The sequence below is a fragment of the Passer domesticus genome, chromosome 14, assembly GCF_036417665.1.
Source record: "Passer domesticus isolate bPasDom1 chromosome 14, bPasDom1.hap1, whole genome shotgun sequence".
In the NCBI taxonomy this organism is placed as follows: Eukaryota; Metazoa; Chordata; class Aves; order Passeriformes; family Passeridae; genus Passer; species Passer domesticus.
In genome coordinates, this window is record NC_087487.1 from 781034 (window position 1) to 800316 (window position 19283).

General features: G+C 46.2%; 1 protein-coding gene and 2 long non-coding RNA genes across 4 annotated transcripts in view; 2 read left to right on the forward strand and 1 right to left on the reverse strand.

Moving 5' to 3' along the window:
- The first annotated feature begins 6209 nt into the window (after positions 1 to 6209).
- On the forward strand, positions 6210 to 9862 carry LOC135281115 (uncharacterized). The gene is made up of 3 exons (XR_010347875.1): positions 6210 to 6354; positions 9416 to 9542; positions 9647 to 9862. It is a non-coding gene; the product is annotated as an uncharacterized LOC135281115 (long non-coding RNA).
- Positions 9863 to 10599: 737 nt separating this feature from the next.
- Positions 10600 to 12925, reverse strand: LOC135281113 (uncharacterized). The gene is made up of 2 exons (XR_010347873.1): positions 11585 to 12925; positions 10600 to 11270 (listed from the first exon to the last, which is right to left on the reverse strand). It is a non-coding gene; the product is annotated as an uncharacterized LOC135281113 (long non-coding RNA).
- A 222-nt stretch (positions 12926 to 13147) lies between these two features.
- The window catches only part of UBE2Q2 (ubiquitin conjugating enzyme E2 Q2), a 45565-nt gene continuing 39429 nt past the window's right edge, over positions 13148 to 19283 (forward strand). Inside the window, exon 1 of one of the 2 annotated variants that reach the window (XM_064389727.1) lies at positions 13148 to 13568. In XM_064389727.1, the coding sequence (XP_064245797.1) occupies positions 13383 to 13568 (186 nt within the window). In that variant the 5' untranslated portion in view covers positions 13148 to 13382. The remainder of the gene's footprint in view (positions 13569 to 19283) is intronic. The other variant, XM_064389726.1, reaches the window with a different exon arrangement.

Here is a 19283-nt window from a genome sequence, read left to right on the forward strand (position 1 = left end):
GGAATGGTGGAGGGCTAAGAGGGGTAAGCTCTCCAGAGGCAGAGGCAGTCTGGAGAGCTCAGTGCTGCACTCCTGTTACAGCTGCTCCCCTGCAGCTGTGCCTGGCACATTTGGGGGCAACTTGTCTGGGGACACTGGGATCTGGGGCTGGATGACCCTCCTTATCTGAAGAAGGCAGAGAGGAGATCTGGGGCCTGAGCTGCAGCTCAGCAGCTTAAGAATTTTCTTAGGTAGGTACCATCCTGGTATGAAGAAAACTCCAGGAACCAAGCTTCAGGTTACGTATTCTCAGCTATATCCCATCTGAGCTGTGTGAGCTGCAAAAATCAAATTAGAAATTCAGACAGATGGAAACCCCTCAAAAAATGTAGGCTATTTTGTTTCCTGGAAGGATTTTAACAAGTTGTTTAAAGCTGTGCAGCTTACTACCTATCTCTGCCTGGTCTTTGAGACACAATTTAAAATAAACTCATTAAAGGTTTGTGTTCCAGCAGGGGAAATGCACAGTTGCCTTTTTGCATTTCTAGTGGCAATATCAGCAGCACATAGCAACAAAGAGCTGGAAATCTCTGTTTAGATTACTGCCTAGCCCCCACAGTGGCATGTGATGACTTCTAAGTATGAAAACTTACCTCTTTGTAGCTCCTCTAGTGCATGTGCAGCACCAGCGTTAGTGCTTGGTAGGAGGCTGCTGGCAGTGAACCTTGAGAGGAGACTGTACAGTTGCATTTCACACTGTGAAGTTCTCATGGAATGCCACAGGCATCAGGAAGAAGTAATTGCTTCTGCATAGGTATCTGCAGCTGCTAAAAACCCTTTATCTCCCAAGTGTGGCAAGTGCATGAAGTATGTGATTCAAAAGAGAGATTGGTGGATGAGTAAATCTGAAGTTCAAACATTTCCTCATAGCAGGTTAACAAAACTTCTAAAAGTTTGGCATTTCAGTTGGGGTTTTTAATTGCAGCCAACAACAAAAGCTCCATGCCCCTTAATAAATGTGTGCAGGGTTGTCTTCCCCACAGTCCCTGAAGTAGGGCAGGGAGAGGCTGACATGGGAGATTTGTTTCTTCTGGACCTGCAGTAAAGTAAGGCATTTAGAGAGATTTTCTGTGGCTCCTGAGAATGCTTCTAATTACCCCAGAAACCTAATGGCTGTACCTACAGCCACACCTTTACACAAGAATTCCGTTTTCAGCTGCCCCGAGCTGCTGCCCTGGAAGCTGCACAGCTGCAGCACAGGGACTGGGGGCGATGGCACCGACAAGGAACAAGGAGACTGGAGCCCCAGCTTGTCTTCAGTGCTGGCTGCAGCTTGGCATGGAGGTGAAATGGGCCCTTCTGGCCACATTGCTAAGGCTGTGCTGGGAGGGGCTGTTCCGGCTGCTGCTGAATTGGAGTGAGAGCTCCCTGTGTTTGGCTCCTGCTCTGCTGTCCCTCACGGTACATCCTGCTCTGCCAATGTGACTGCACACACAGTCACTCCCTAACCTAGTTCTGTCAGAATGATGCAGGTTGGGTTAGCTATTTTTTTAATATGGGAAAAGTAGCCTCAAGGCCAGGTTCTCTTGCTCAACTTCTATTACAATAATAGCATGCAACATTCATATTATGCTCTGCTCGAGTGTGTGCGATCAGCTTGTGATTGGACTTAATAGCTCTGTAAATAAAAGAAACACAGAACAAAAAACGCAATAGTCCTCAGAAATCCAGCTGATTCCTGGAAGAGTTAACTCATTTAGAAACCTTTTAGTGGGCCATATTGATTACATGGACGTGTTCAGAGCAGCTGTGGATATTGCAGTAACAATGAACTGAAGCAGTTTATCAGCACATCAATTATTTTACTGGTATAAAAAGGAGCTTTAATTGGACTAATGATGATGGGCTCAATCTTATGTTGAAGCTATCTGGCTATCACAAAATTATCTCTCAATGAGCTCATCTGTTTTGCAAGGAAGAAGCTCATAATCTCATAGGATGGAAGATGTTCTGGCTATTTATAGTCACTGATTTTATTTGTAGGGAATATCATGACTTCACAAGTGCAGTGGCACTAGTCTCCCTGGTAAAGCATTTATCCTAATCTAAAGGGAGCTGTTTGCTACAAAGCCAGCCATGTACTTAAAAGGGCCATTGAACAAATTTGAAACACTGGCAGTCATTTGCTTGTAACAGCAGCAGGTGAATCAGTGTGTCCTGAATGCACAGCAGCCCAGAGCCAGACTGCTCTGTGAAAATGAGACAGTGAGACAGAGGAGAAGATATTCCTGCCCAAAATGGCTGAACTGCCCAGAGGAATTGGGCAACAGCACATGAGCAGCTGAGAACGTGCTGCAGCCTTCTGGCTGCTGGGGGCATGCAGGGATGGGTTTAGGCACTCTCAGTTAAAGAGCAGACTGCTGTTCTTACACCAAGGACAGGGAGAGAGTTTACTTTTTCTCACGTATTTCCTACTAGGAACTACTGTTCCAAACTAGCTAGTCTGGGCTAGCTTTTAGCATAAAGTTGTGTGGAATTACTTTTGACACCTGCTCCCAAGGGATGAAAATACCTCGCTGGTTGTTTGCAGAGATCACTGAGGACCATGGAGATAGCTGGAGTGTATCTCCAAGAGATCAAACATGTTCCCTACTGAGACGAATGGAGAATAAGTTAGTCAGAAAGCAGGGTGGAAGTGCAGTTTCTGCAGGGCTCAGGGATGAGAGGAGCAGTGAACCAGCAGAGATCACTGCTGGGGTGGAGGAGGGAGACTGGGGGGCTGTGACCTGCTTGTACCAGGCTTGGGTTAACAATTCCACAGCTTGAGCCTTCAACAGAATGTGGAGCCAGCCCCAGGACAGGCTGGGGTGCAGGCAACCACGTCAAAGCTGTGAAGGGAGGGAGTGTGGGTGCACAGCACCTGCTGCTTTCTACCAGGCACTTCATTTCTTGCATTGCTGCTGCAGTACCCTCAGCTATCAGCAAGCCACTGGGCTGCAGCTGTGCCTGAAAGGATAGTGCAGCCCCAAGTCTTAATTTTTTTTTTCTTCTTGAAATCTGCAGGAATAGAGTGCCCTTCACCAGCTTTCTGCCTGGTCTGCTGAGGCCTGCCCTTCCTGGTTGTGGGCTCAGTGACACCACAAAGATGAGCAGATTTGTACACAAGGTACGTGCAGGATAAACTAGGACCACATCAGTGGAAAAGGCCAGATGTGTGTTCCTTTAAATAATAATCCTTCATGTAATATCACACTTAGTTGTCATAGAAACCATGGCATCACTAAGACTTGCAACTCTTGATCCTGCAAAACAGTTGAGCACTTGCTTTTAATATAAAGTATGTGCTTAAATTCCAACTATTTCTATGGCACTGCTTGTATGCCTAGAACAAAGCCCACATTTCAATTTTTTCCTGTGTGAGAGTGATCTGGCACAGTAAAACCTCCTGGTTTCTTTAGTTAAGCCCAAACAGTATGCATGTTTCACAATCAGAAAAATTACTAGCACAGGAATGGTCTAAAGAGAGTCCAAACAGAACTTTTTAAAAAGATGTGTTGGCAACTGAATGCTTGATTAGATCACACCACTGTCTCTGCTTCTGCAGCCTGAAAAAGCATTAGTATAATGCTTTTCACAATTTCTTCCAGTACTTAGGACAGTGGACAAGTCTTAATTCTACTGATTGTATAAGGACAATTTTTTTCAATTAGTCTAGAACATATAGAAGTTAAATCATAATTTCTAACAGAAATATTCATGCTCCCAAATTAAATAACCTATTTATTGTAGCTGTTCATTAAGCATTTTGTATTTTTCTTTGAAAACTTAGTTTCTGATTTAAATGTTGAACACTTTCTGTTTTAATTTTAAGGTACGTTTTAGCATTCAAAGTGCTGAGGAAAGTATGAAAGTATCCCTTATGTCTCCAAGAAAACAAGAAAAGTTTGTAGTTGTGGGAGTTTTAAAACATCTTTTAGCTGGGTCTTTGAGCAGTCGTCCATGTTGAATGTTCAATTCTGTTGCAATGCATTTGCAAGATGACACATGGTATTTCACTCGTTTACATTAACTACAGTATTTCCCCCCAGATCATACTACAAGTGAAACGTCTGGGGTACCTTTTCAGGGACTAAATGTTCCCCTGCACACAGGGCCTCATTCCAGGCTTGCTGGGCTCAATGGGCAGATTTCCACTGGAGCTCAGTGGGTTCTTTATCAGAATTAGGTGTTTTATAGTTCATATTTGATCTCATGATAGACATGGGGTAATGCTTTGACCAATTTCAGCAGTTGATAACTGGGCCTACCCACATCTGTTACAACTGTTCTATATAAAGTTATACATTTACATTTGTGCCAAGGAAACCTGTTCTGTAGAACTTCAGTAGGTCGAGGTGGTGGCAACTCCACAGTAAATTCAGCGCATTTGTAATGCTTCCTGCAAGCAGAAGTAAAAAAGTAGCAATATCCCAAAGGCATCAGCTTTTGTGGAAATTAAAGCAGAAGGTTAATAAAGGTGGCTGAGTCACAACTCTCTTCCAATTCAGGAGATGTTTGTGGACAAATCTTCCTGCTACTTATTGAGCTCCACCAGCTGGTAAATGACTGTGTATTTCTAAAAGCCCTTCTTGTAAAAGGTTTAAATTTTGTGAATGGAGAAAAGGGTTTAAAAATGTTCCTGAGTAATCTCCTTGCCTGGAGCAGAATGTATCAGCATTTGTACAACTACAAAGATAAAGTGATGAGCGTGCTGTTGATTTTGCTGATTTCAGAGTACCTGGACAAAAAGAATCTCATCCATAAAAGCATTTTATGAAATAGCATGATTCACACCAAAAAATGAGTAAGAATTTATGGTAAACCATATTCACCAGCAGACACACAAAGAGAAATTTCTCCAGACTAGTTTTAATAATACTGTATAAATGTAATTAATTTAAGCTGGAAACAAGATAGGGAAAGGGAACAGTAAGCTACTTTTCTAGTTTATACTTACAGGGCTTAAGTGTAGTTTTTACCCAGCTCCTCTGAGTCTAAGAATTCATAGTGCTCCCGAGTGCTCGCTGAAGCCCATCGGAGGTGATGGACAAAAAGCGACTGACGGTCCTGAACGCGTGAAATCACTTTCGGAGCACAGAAGAGCGCCAGTGCCCTCCTCTATCGGTCGTGGCCGCTGGCCCGCAGGGGCCCGTTTCTCCCGCCGAGCCCCGAACGAGGCGGCCGTGTCCGGGCCGTGTCCCGGCTCTGTCCGGGCCGTGTCCCGACCGTGTCCGGGCCCTGTCCCGGCTCTGTCCGGGCTGTGTCCCGACCGTGTCCGGGCCCTGTCCCGGCTCTGTCCGGGCCGTGAGGGCAGCCAGGGGAACGGCCCGCCAGGGGGCGCCGTGCGAGCGCAGCGGGGCCGCTGGGGGACAGCGGGACGGGGGACGGAGGGACACGGGGACAACGGGACATGGGGACAGCGGGACGGGGGACGGAGGGACACGGGGACAACGGGACATGGGGACAGCGGGACGGGGGACGGAGGGACACGGGGACAACGGGACATGGGGACAGCGGGACGGGGGACGGAGGGACACGGGGACAACGGGACATGGGGACAGCGGGACATCGGGCGAGAGGGACACGGGGACACCGGGACATCACGACAGAAAGACACTGGGACATGGGGGACCCCGGCATGGGGCAGCTCCTGGGCACACCCGGGGCACACCCGGGACACCGGAGCGGGGCAGCTCCTGGACACACCCGGGACACACCCGGGACACCGGAGCGGGGCAGCTCCTGGACACACCCGGGGCACACCCGGGACACCGGAGCGGGGCAGCTCCTGGACACACCCGGGACACAGCCGGGACACCGGAGCGGGGCAGCTCCTGGGCACACCCGGGACACAGCCGGGACACCGGAGCGGGGCAGCTCCTGGGCACACCCGGGACACAGCCGGGACACCGGAGCGGGGCAGCTCCTGCGCACACCCGGGACACAGCCGGGACACCGGAGCGGGGCAGCTCCTGCGCACACCCGGGACACAGCCGGGACACCGGAGCGGGGCAGCTCCTGCGCACACCCGGGACACAGCCGGGACACCGGAGCGGGGCAGCTCCTGGACACACCCGGGACACGCGGCACCCGCGGCAGGGGCCGTGCCTCCGCCCAGCGCTGCCCGCACCCCGCCTCCTGCAGCCCGCCTCGCCGCCGTAACACCGCAGCCTTTTCCCTTGGCCTTCCCCGCCGTGCTCACCTCGGGCCACCCTCGGCCCGCTTCGTTGGCCACTCTTGGCAGCTCTTTTGCCCTCTGGCATTGCTTCCTCGAGGAAGCAATGCTTCCAGGGTCTCTTATGTCAGAGAGGCAGCAATCTTTGGGCCAACATTCAGGTAATATTTTCCTCTTCCCAGCTTCATTTAAATTTTCTTGCTTCTTCTCTGCATCAGAACTGAATAATCCCTTACGTAGTGCTCTCAGCCTGCAGATTTGGGGAGCCAGAACATAAAGGCAGGCCTGTGCTACAACTCGCTGTACTTTTGGTTACCATCTACTAATGAAGGGAGGGGACCATAAAAGTCCTTTAGTTCCTTCCCTCCAACCCTGTTCCTCTCCCCCTGTCTCTGTGGGAAGACAGTGTATTCCTATTTGACTATTCCCTAGCTAAAACTGTTTATATGAGACTGGTTCTTCAAGCCAGATCAATCTTCCAGATTTATCTCAGCAGATAGGGGACAAGTTAAGACTCTTGTCTAGAAAAAAAAAAAAAAATCACCTTGGTGAGTACATTGCCATACTACATTCTTGCAGGTGTCACACAGATGTTGTTCTGAGGTTGCTCAGTTGTGCCTGGAGCTAAAGTGAGTGCAAGCCAGGGCTAGGATTGGGGTGTGTAAAGGAGTATCCTAATGGACATTGGCTGCATCAGAGAATCTAGCTCTGGTGTTTAATGCTATTAGTCTCACATCAGAAATCTGTCCTCCAAGTCCCACACTCTGCTCTGGTTTTTGATAACTTTCTGCCAAGATCACAGGTGCAGTGTTCTAGGTAAAGAGCACAATAGAATGTACCAAGCAGGGTAGATTCTGAAACCAGCGACAGCATCTGCTCTGCCTCCCCGAGCCAAAACAGGTTGTAAGTGTGGGTGGAAATATGGAGAATCCTATGGAAAGTAGGAAGTGTGGAGGCATGGGAAGGAACTGGGAAGGTGGGGGGGGTGCGTGTTATAGAATGGGCCCAAGTGAGATCCAGTGTGATGGTGATATCAAAATGCAACCTATAGGAGAGCAGGAATCGCTAGGTTTGTTGCTTTATAGATCAAGGACATGATTTTTAAAATTTATTTTTCTGTACCTGTTGGAATTATTTTCTTGTCCTCGTTGCTATTCAAAATGTCTCTCTCTGGCATCTGATAATTTCATCAATTACAGTCTCTTCTAAATCACACTGAAAGTCTTGATCTGAACTCTAACATAGCACTACCATGATCCGTTTTAAACACATTCAATATCTTTCCTGTTCAATTATTTGCTATTTTTATTCCTTATTTACAATTCTTAAGCCAGTTCTCAAATTATGTGGGCGCTATTATTTCAAAAGAGATGTGAATTAGTTATATTCAGAATTCTGTGATTCAGTCTTCCAAATGTTGCTTTAATGCCAAGTATGTTGGTTCTGTTACTTTCCTTTTACTCACTGGTGTTGTAAATCCATATGAAGTTCCCTTCCTTATAAACTCCAGGGCACATATAACTGCTTGACTCTGTTATCCTTCACCTGTTTCAGCAGCTTTTTGTGCTTAGAATTTGTTTCTAGCAGGAAAAGAGTCAGATTTACAGAAAGTAATTGCTATGATCATTCTTTTTCTGAGGTTTGGTATCACATTTGATTCTCAGACTGATGTTTTCTTTGACTTTTTCTCAGTCATTCTGAGGAAAGATGACTTTAAGTCAGCTTTATAATGAAAATAAAATTATATTTTCTGTTCTTTTTTCACCAGTAAAGGTAGATGGGTTTGTTTTCCAGATGTACTTCACTATTTTGGGGGGGGGGGGGGGCGGGGTTGTGGAGTTTTTGTTTATTTGTTTTGTTTTGTGGTTTTGTTGTTGTTGTTATTGATTTTTTTTTACAGTGTTATATCTACCAAACTCAATTTTGTGCACATGATATTTAAAATTTAGCAGACACAGATTATGTAAAAATACTGGGGCTTGGTAGATCTTGACTTGTGGCCTGTGGACACTTGTGATTTCCAAATCAGCAAATGGTTGAAAACCACTGGGTTAGCTCCCGAGTCTGTCCTTCCCCACATATCAAATGAGGCTGCATCCTGTCCCACCTGGTTTGGTGGGACACTGGTAAGGCAGCACTTCAGTCTGTGGAGGGTTTGAACAGGGACAGTACTGTCCCAGGCATAACTCTGTTCCCCAAAATCTAAACTTGCCTACGAAAAGTGATGAAAGTAAATGAGAAACTGTGGATGGTAGGGTTGCTGAGATGCATTTGATCTGTCTTTTCCATGCTAAGTGGTTGCAGACTCTGGAACAATAACTCTGACCTGCCCTGTTCACCTCAGTGTCTGCCAACTCAGATGCCCTGTGCTGATATTTTAAATGTAGACAAAGTTAACTGCCTATCAAAATAAGAAATCAAAGGGGGATGGAGGGGCTGAGTATTCAGCTGTGGCTATGATTACTGTCCTGGGAGCACTTGAGCTGGGGGTCTGCCTATTCCCTTGCCTCCCACTCCAGGCAGAAATGTATTTAGCAGGACTGAGCCTGGCATCTGACCTCTGCTCCTGAGCATCCCTTTTAGGCCTCTGTGATGGCAAAGGAAGATAAGCATGCTGAGCCCTGCAAGGCTTTTGAGCCTGTGGATCCCCAGGAAAGGGTGCAGGTCCTAGGGAGTCAAGGGAAGGTGTGTTGCTCTGCTCTGAATAGTTTCGTTCAACTACTTCTTCCTTCATCCAGCTGGTTTGGAAAAATGATATCACATTTTCCTTTTTTGCTGTAGCTTGTTCATTTATTTTATCAAATGGAATGCCTCAGATATGGCTGCATGGCTCCTTGTTGCTTTCAGAGATGTGTTTTTAATCTGTTTTCAGGAAGCTGTGTGAGCCATTAAGGAGAGATCTAGGAGTGTCCTCTCACTGTATGCAGAAGGAGTTTGATTTCTGATGTGTATACAAAGAGGATTTTAATCCCGATCTGCAGCATTGCAAGACTGTGATTAGCATGGCTTGGCTTTCCTGGGGCACCTTTCTTCTAATAAACTCCCACAACTTTCATATAGAAAAGTAGCATATCATTGACCTTGCTTTGCAGACACCATCCAGCTTTTGACAGTTCAGAAATATTCACTGTTCAGTCATGGATGTAAATACAGCCAGGACTACATAGAAATCCACAAACAGTAGTGATCTCCACCAACAGATTATTGCTGTTTTCTGTACAGGATTACAAACATTCCTCGGGGGATGAGCCAAAGCACTCCAAAGAAGGGACCTAAATTACTTCATTGCTGACCACCACAGGGATGGACTCAGAAGAACTGGAGTTGAAAACTACGCTGACCATCCTGGGTACAATCATGAATCCCTCACCCACTGCACACTATGCTTCTTGAAACTAGCCATTTAATCAGCTTTCATGCACTGATGTATGTCTTTTTCACAATGCTTTGCAGGTGACTTCATTATTGAAGAATGACATTGGTGCTGGGAGCTCAGAATGATGTGAAAGCCTGGCTTTGGCAAGCAGGACAGCTTGACTTGTTTATTGGTAAAGCGGGATCCTCTTGACTCTTTCTGCCTTTGTCCAAGGTTTCAGATAGGGTCCCTCTCTTGTCCTTCTCTTTATGGGTGTCAGGTATTATTTGTCTTTTCTAGTCTCAAGTTCTGCTGCTATCTGTGAAAAAGTTCCAGAGTCTACCTGGGAATCAACTATTGTCAAACTGCATCATCCATTAGTAAAATCAATTTGCACTTCCTCCCATCTCATTAACTTTATCCTTTACTTTCTCTGTCTGCCGAGGTTCAGGGATACAAAAGATCTGGGCCTTCCGTATTTCTGAAATGGCAGTTCCTTTTTGGTACCTGACATTTCTTTGTGGAAAGTGACACCAGAATTAAACAGAAAGACCCCTTCCTAAGTGCTAGGCTGTAAATGAGAGAAGTGAGATCAAACAACAAAACTACAAACTACTCTCAGAGAAACAAATCAATCCTCTGCTAGGCACACTCAACTGAATGTACAGGAGCTACATTCAGGGGTAAAGCTGGAAAAACAGCAGACCTGGAAAAGGCATTCACAAGAAGAAGAGGACTAACACAAACTGAAATTCATCTGTGCTCTGGAATATCCTTTCTTTAAGCCCCAGACAACTATTGTTTTCATCAAAGCCCATTCATCCCATATTTTACTTAATTTCCTTCTTAATGGCTCCTTCTGAGCTTGTCTTTCCTTCAGTTCCCTTTGCCCCTTGCTGCTGGCCTTCTGTCTTGCCAGGGACATGCCCATCTCATGTGTTGGAAAAAAGGCTGGCAGTAAATGATGAGGGAAAAGACAACTTTGGTCTAAACTGTTGGTCTCCTTGTTCTACCCAAGAATGCAATGAGGAATCTGCTGGGTTTTTTTTCCAAAAAAAAATAATTTTTTTTTCAAAAAAAAAATTGAGAGTTTCAATTGAAGATTCTTACAACATTTCCTATATTTAAATAAAAAGGAGGAAAAAGAAAAAAAACTAAGATTATGAAGGTATATTATCTTCAAAAGAGGGTTTTGGCCAAAGTTCAGCCCCTGGCTGAACTTTGGCTGTATGATAGAGAGAGGTAATTGTGATGTTGAAGATGTGCATGCAAGTTAGAAAACAATGGTGCTTACAGGCTATATAATAGATCAAGGAACTTAAGAGCAACTGTAACTACTGGAATCTGATCAAATGCTCCTGGGGGCTGTACCAACATTCATGACATTTATTAACCTGGGATGTCAGGTCCCGCCCTGTGCACAATCATTTTGGCCTTTGGGAAACTCTGGGCTTTCCTGAATCATCTTATGACCAACATGAGATTCATGTCAATGTCCCATGGCAAGTCCTGAAGAAAGAAACAGGAATGAGTCACACAGGTCTAACAGCTCTTCACACCTCTGAAGCAGCCTCTGCATTCCAGAACAGGAGACAGCCCCAATGTGTTCTCAAGGTCTCATCATAGAAACTCATTCACAGCTTGCACAATGCCTACTAAATACTGAGAAAGGCAGGAGGATTCAGAGTGGTGGCTGTGCAGCTGCATGTTGCTTCTTGAAGCCTGCAACAAAAAGACAGATGAATGAGCTGGGGAAAGTTCTAGACCAGGTTTGCAGAACACACTTGGCCAATTAATTTGTTTGGCCTGCCAGGTGCTCAGAAGACAGTGTGGCAAGGTGGCCTCCCAGCCAGCACATCCACACATCTCAGCTGTGCAGCTGCCAAAACAAGGTGTGGTGTCACAGTCGGAGGAGAGGCAGAGGAGAGGAAAGGTAGATGAGAAGACAAGGATGATGGAAGAGCAGAGATGGTGATAGAGGCAGGTCTAGTAAGGTATGAGAGAAGGCGCAGTTTGAGCTTGCTAAGCCTACTCACCTAACTGCTGCAGTGAGGCATTCCAAGCCAAAATCCTATCCTACGAGGGAAATTGGGCTGAGTCACCATTTCATTTCTCTGCTGTTTCATGCATCACACCATGCAATGCCTGACAAAGTCTGCTTTGTTTGGTTTTGTCTCTGGGGTTCCCATAGGGAGGCTCTTCCAGGTCGTCCCTTTCTAATAGGTATAGTAATTTTCTGCTGCTTATTTATATCTAGTTTGCCCCTATACTTAAACCATCCCTTATCTCTCAAAGTTCTTTGCCCTGCCTGTTGATGTATTGACACACAACAGTTATATCCACTCTGGCTTCACTTCACCAGCTGTACGGTCTAAGCAATAGTTCAGCCTGTCTAGAAGAGCTGAGTTGCACACACTATATAACCAGTCTTTCAAATGACAGCTAAAAAATCCTGTGGGCTTTCTGGTATCTTTCAATGAGAGTATTTAACTAGTGTCAATCCTTCCTGAGTCCTTTTTTAGCAAAGTGTGTTCTTTGCAGCTCTCTTTGGTGGAAGGAGAGGAATCTCAAGCCCACAAATCAGTAAGACTTCCATATGCTTGGAGCTGGGCATGTGCGTAACTGTTTTTCTGGATCAAGATTAGAGTTCTCACCACTTGACAAGATTCACCTTGTGGTTAGTGAAGTGCTTCCAGTTTGTCTGGAATTAAAGATTTATAAAAAAATATCAGTTTTAGAAAAGGCAATTCCCTGTTTCAGGTTTATGTGTGTACTGCATTAATTAATACCTGGTTGGTGCAACGACATTGCCTGTATCACACTTGTCATCATGTGAGAGCCGTTCCATTTACCCAAAGAACTGACAACTATCTACATGCAAAACCAAGAGGGGACGGGACAGATAAAGGTGCAGAGAATGGTATTTCCAGTGTCAGGAAGGGGCAGTACCTCTTGATCACCGAATGTAGCGAATGTCCACTTCACCACTGATGCTTTCATGCATCGTTATGCTTTTCCTGGGGATAAAATGTTGGACAAACAATTATAGGGGACCTTAAATGTAGTAGTAGCAATTTTTCTTGGCCTCTGTATTGCTGGTTCCCAGCCTGCAGTCACTGACAGCAGATTTTGTGTGTATGGATCCACCAGAAACGTCAGGACAGCAATTCCTGGCTTAAGTCGACTGACCCCCGAGGAATACTGAAGGACTGACGGGACGCTGAGATGACAAGTGCAAACCCAATGCTGCAGTTTTTTCTCAGCAAAACAGAAGTGCGGTGAGGAAGCAATACCGAGTGCTCTTCCGCAGGGCTGAGCGGTGGGAGAGCAGGAGCAGCAGGGGTGAGCGGGTGCTGCGGTTCGGCAGCGGGAGCGGAGGGCTGCGAGCAGGGCTGCAGCAGCAGTGCCCGGGCAGGGCTGGGGCGGGCGGGCAGCGCCAGCAGGTGCTGCGGGTCAGCCCAGCCGGGCCCGGGGCGGGGCGGGCGGCGGCCCCGGGGGAGGAGCGGGGCGCGGGCCGGCCCCGGTGCGCGTGTCCCGGGCGCGGGGCCGGGCTACAGGGAGGAGGGCAGGGCGAGGGCGGGGCGGTTAGCGCGGCTGGCCCGGCCCGCCGGGGAGGAAGGGAAGGGAAGGGGAGCGGGCTGCGCTGTTGCCCTTTTAAGCGAGCGAGCGGGCGCCGGAGGCCGGTACAAAGGGAGCTCCGCCGTGCCCCGCCGGCTGGGGCTGCCCCGGCCCCGCCATCTTCTGCCCCGCAGGCGCGGCCGGGGCCAGGGTCGGGCCGGCTGAGTCGGAGGGAGGCGGCGGCAGCGCAGGCCCGGGCCCGGAGATGAGGCCAGGATGTCGGTGTCAGGGCTCAAGGCCGAGCTGAAGTTCCTCGAGTCCATTTTCGACAAGGACCACGAGCGCTTCCGCATCGTCTCCTGGAAGCTGGACGAGCTCCACTGCCAGTTTGTGCTCCTGCCACCGCCACCGGGCTCCAGCCCGCAGCCGCCGCCGCCGCTCACCATCCACTGCAACATCACGGTGCGGGGGCCGCGCGGGGCGGGGAGGGCCGGGCACGGCCCGCCCTCGCCATTGTCCGCGGGGCGCGGGGAGGGGGCACAGCCCCGCCGGGGTGACTCAGCACGGGGGGGGCCGCTCCTCAGGGGCTCCGGCCGCCCTCCCCGCTGCCACCATAACAAAAGTTACAGGGGGCGGGCGGCCCCGGCCTCTCCTCCTGCGCGGCGGGGGCTCCTCCGGGGGACCCGGGCACGGGGGAAGGACGCGGGCCGGGACCGCCGCTTCGGGGCCGAGAGCTGCGAGCCGGAACAAAGGGCGGCCGGGCCCGGGGCAGCGGGCACAGAGCCCTGGGGCGGTGTCGGGGAGGGGAGCAGAGGGACCCGCCGCCCGGCTCGGCCTTGCGGCGGCTCGCGGGTCGCCGGCTGTGGCGTGCGCGGAGCCCGGAGCAGGCGGCGGGCGGGCGCTTTACCGAGTGCGCCACACGGCCGCGGCCTGGGGCGGGCCCGGCCTCCCGCGGGGCAGCCCGAGGCGGCCACGGGGAACATGTCAGTGTCGCCGTCGCGGCGGGGTAACGCCGAGCCCCCGCTCTGCCGCCGAGGGGCCGTTTTATCATAACGGTGCGTTTGAACTTGTCAGGGCTACCAGCAGCCGTGTCCGAGTTGAGGGTCTGCTGCCTGCCGAGGGCTCTGAAGGTTCTCCTTTCTGTGGGTTTTTTTTTCTCCTTAAATTGGTTTGGCTTCATTTTTTTCATATGTGGAGGAGAAGTTGAGTAAAACGTTCGGTGCTGTGTGACGTGGTAAACAATCCTCTGGTTCTTTAGAAGTTTAAGGTCTAAACTTGCTGAAGGATGTGAATATATTGGCATCTGTGACTCATGTACAGGAAAGTGCTGGAGGTTCATTTTGTTGGGTTGGTCGCAGTTCTAAGTGAATTTAAATGCTTTATCAAGATTCAACTGAACAGTGACATATTGAAACACTTTGGGTGAAAACAGCACGTTTGTGTTCAAAGAAGACACATTCTACTACTCTTTTTTGTCTTTGTATGAAAGTTTCAAACACCATGGTGGTCAAAACATTCATGTAAATGTGAATATTTTAGTACTGAAAGATTAAAATGTGTGTGCAAACCAGGCAAGTCTAACAATTATCATGACCAGATTCTCACTTGACTTAAAGTAGATTTATTACATTAAAGGCAAATTGTTAAGTAGATCTTTCAGTTTTTACAGTTAGCAACTTTTCAAAGTGGTTTCTGTGGTTATGGGACAGATCTTTGTTTTACTGGGTACTTGTAAGACGTAAGATTCAGGGGTTTAATGGTAAGATAAACAAGAAGTGTTGGTGTTCCTGTTTCCAGACATGACCCATCAGATAATGAATTCTGTGACTTCCTATAAATATTTTTTATTCAGTAGAGAGTGTTCCATTGCAGAGAAATTTGGCTTTTTGTTTCCACACAGCATGATCTATTTCATAAGTCTCGCTCTAAACAATAAAATGGAAGGTCTGATCATTGTGCACCCTTAGTTGCCAGTTGAATTTGAGGAGTTATTTCTTCTTTGTCAAGTCACAGCTAACAGGTAAGCCAGAAGTAAGACCTGAAGTTGTTGTGCTCAGGGTTTGTGCTTGGTGTTTATCTACTTCTGGAACTGCTTTCATTGTACCGAGTTCTGATAGTAATTCTTCCTGTGAAGAAATACACCACCTTAGCTGTAGGCCTTTGGTGGAGGTGAGCAGGCAACAAACCGCTTAGGTCACTGTTGTCATATTTGTGTTAATGAGGAAACAGTGCCTGCAATCTGCTGTTACAGTCACTTGTCCCAAAGGTCAGGAGCTCTTTCACGTTCCATTAGACTTGTGGCATATGAACTTGCAAAAAGAGCAGGAAAAGTGCTCTTTGAAACCACAGAGCTGAGACTTCTGCTTTGATGAATGGCTGTGTCTGAGCTTCTTGAAAGTTCTGTTTACAATTGTCTGTGAGCAGCTTGGTGCTTTCTGATGTTGACTAATTTCTTGTTCTTCAAGGCAGGTGGCTACTTTTCCCATGTTAAAAATAAATGGGATGGGGCAACCTGAGATATAGACATAGCTCCTTTGAAACAAATGGGCAGCAAGTGATAGAGCCGAGAAGAAGCTCATCTCTGGACTTACATCCCAGTTCTTTCACACACATTTTAGAACTCTTAAGTGTCATAAAAGTGATTTTTTTTTTCTCCCCCTTCCCACTGAATGGAGTCCCTTGGCCCTAACTCCTGATTGCCTCCAGATATTTTTGGGGGTTTTTGAGGGTACTGTAAACTAGAAGAGCCTAAGTCTTTTTTTACTCTGCTTCAGTGGCTCTGCAGGTACTGAGGGAACTAGGACTTCAAAAAGCACTAGTAGCATGCAAAGACTGGTAAGGTTATAAAGTTGTTGGTAAACATGGTTTTTTTGGGGGGGTCTCCACATCAAAGCTGCTGTCATAGTGTTTTGGATTTGCAGAGCAAATATGCAGTTTTAACTGTTTGCTTCTTCTAGCTAGTTTAACCCCTATAATACTGATCCAGCTAGGGTATTTCCTTTACTCAGCAAAAGCATCCAGTGGGTTGTGTCTGGATGTTCAAGAATCCTGTTAAGGGGGAAGAGTAAGCACAGAGCTCAATCACCACTTCTTTTCTTTGTGGTTCTATTAGCATATCTTAATAGTTTACATAAAATGACAGCTGTCTAGCAGTGTGTAGAGATGCTGAGGTTATGGGATGGGGAAGTATCAGGTAGGGGAAGGAAGCTTTCAGTCGGTAAAAAGAGATCTGATAACTAAGTTGGCTCTGAAATTCCCAACAAATCTTTTTTTCTCTACAGCCTAGAGGGAAGAGGAAATATTGCTATGGAGATGTGAGGGAGCATATATGCTTAGGAACTGTGTAGGTCTCCACAAGTTTTCTAGACTAAAATTTAGAGTTTGAGAAGTCTGCCACTGGCATTTCTCAGTGAGATAATTTGCTGATTGTCTCTGTAGTATAAGTTTGTAGAACTATCAAAGTTCAATATTGGCTATAGCATCTCAGGGACACTGTACCTGTGACACTGAATAAGGCTAGAAATTAAAGCAAGATAGATTTTACTTGATAGCTCTTCTGTTTTTAGGGTGGCAGCTGAACTTTGTCCAAGTCTGTCCTTCACTATTTCTGGTAGCGACCTGTATTAGAGCTTACATGGTTAATCAGATTATTTTAAAAGAGGCAATTCAGGGTGGAGTCATCCCTGTCAGAAATATTGCTGCTTATTCCTGTGAACTGTCCAATTATTGAACTTGTTCAGGCTGTGTACCTTCACATTCCCATTTTGTTATGCCAACAATCGTGTCTCCATTTGGAGTTTTATTTCTGTTTTCCTCAGGTTTCCATTTTAGTTAACAGCACTATTCCATTTGATCAAGTTCAATAAACCTTGTCTTGTTCCTCATGTGTTTTGAAATAGTATCAAGCCTGTGGCCTTAGAGGAGTGTGTTTATTGATCATGACTTCAGGTAAGTGTCTTTCAGTACAATCTCTGGCTTTAGTTTGGTACCTTATCAGACTTAGGTCATAGTATTGCAAAGGGTGTGTTAGAATTATTCTACGCTAGAGGATTTTCCTTGTTATTTCAAGGAAAAGGACTGGTTTGGATTGCTAAAAAACATTTTGTATTTTATGTTATCTCTTCAAAGAGAAACTGGATATTAATATCTCTCCACCCATATGCAAAATTCCTGTTGAAATTCTGTATCCTCAAGTGACCCTTGCAGGTAGAATGGGCATTTTGTGCCAATTCCATGTGGTAGCAGGTTTGCCCTAAACGGATACCAGGCTGTGATGTGCAGTGATATCCTTCATACTTCAGCAGTTCAGTTCAGGTGATGTGGCTGACTCAGTAAACTCCTGCTTTTCTGTTGGAAAGAAGCATCTTCTGCTTATGCTGAAAAATACCCTGCTGCTAAATCAGAAGCTGCTATGAAAGACTTGAAAAGGCTGCTGCCTACAGATAACTGCAATTGGTGGAAGAATACTTTATTTTCCCTTAAAACCAGAATGGATGAAAAGATATTACCTGTGAAGCTTTTGACAAGTTGGGTGTATACAGAGAGTGAGTGTATTGGAACCTGGGACAGTTCTTCAAAGGCATAGGATTTTCATATTGAACTCACTCCTAACTAATGCCTAGACAGCTGGTAATCTTTTTTAAAAGGTTATTTATTTGTACACAGAACTAACCACATAATGAAGGAGGAATTCAGTTCCAACCACGGATATTTATTTTTTTGTACCTCATTAGGCATTCTGTAGAGAGATTGAGACCTTTGTCTCACAGCATATAGATGTCAGGACTGTATAAAAGCATACACAGATTTATCTTGATAATATGTACTTTTTAGCTAGGGTTAGATATACTTGCTGATTTAAAAAAAGGCACTCATGCAATTATTATCAAACATAGCATGCAATAGAAATTGACCAGGCTTAGTATCGCTTTATGCAGCAAACCAAAATCAAGCTAACAAAAAATTATTGAAAGAGTAGTGAGGGTTTTAGTTTCTCCTTTTATGTCAAAACTGTAATTGGAAAAAGAATATTGAAAAAAGGAGTAGGAGGAATCTTTTGTGTCTGGAAGACAACCTTTCTGACGCCACAGTCTGGTTGTGTGATGTGTGAAAGGCTGTAACCAGTACTTCAGGATTTAAAAGATGGTTCTGTATTCCCTACAAGGTATGAAATATCCCAAAATATCCTAAAATGTCCTGGAAAGCCACGGTGGTGGGCTTCAAATAGAAATGTGTGTAATAGAAAATAGTGTGTTGAGGTCTCAATGCACAGTAAATTGTGCTCATTTCCAATGAGTTGCTCATGTGAGTTGATGACAGTAACCTCAGAACTGGGATTGATGTGGGCTTGAAGGAGCTCTCTGTGAACTTTGATAATTAAAGAAGTTTTATAGAAAGAATTGCATTCTTTTTACTCAACATCTTTCCTCGTGTGAGCTGTTGAGGAGGTTTTGTCTCTTGGTGCCTTATTGATATCCCCAACACATATTGAAAATTGGAATTTTTAGTAAGAACAAAGTGTGATGGTAATAGTGCTGTTTCTTGCAGACCAGCAGAGGCTATGTGCCTTGTGAGGTGGCTGAAATTGAGTTTGCTGCATTATGATCTGGCTGGCATGTAAAAATTCTTACTGAGTTCTTGTTGATCTGGACTATTTCCCAGTCTGGTTTAGTTGCACAAACATCTGTCCTGTTACAGCAGGGGCACAGCACTGAGTGGGAGCTGCTGGACCTCGCAGTGCTGGCAGAGCCTGGGGTGGCACTTGGCCCTGACCTCTCCTGGGTGCAGTGCCTGAGGTGGCACCAGGGCCCTGGGCCTCCACCAGTGCCTGTGCTCTTACAGTAATGGCTGGACCACACTTAACCATGAGGAGTTTGTTTGCTTGAAAAATATGACTCTTTCCTGGAGACTGCAAGATACAGAGATGGAGACTGTTCTCTAAAATAGTATTATTATTATTATTAGAAAAGAAAACAAGGAGGTGAAATTTCTTGATAGGAACAAATGTTTGTAGAAGTTAACAGAAATTACTGCTATTTTAGTTATTCCTCAGTGTGGACTACTGTGCAGTACTGTCAGGTTGTTTGCCTTTTAGTAGTTTTGAAAGGTTGTAAATGCCTGAATTCCTGACTGGTGTATTAGGGTTTTTGGTTTTTTTTTCTTTAAATGGTAATATTC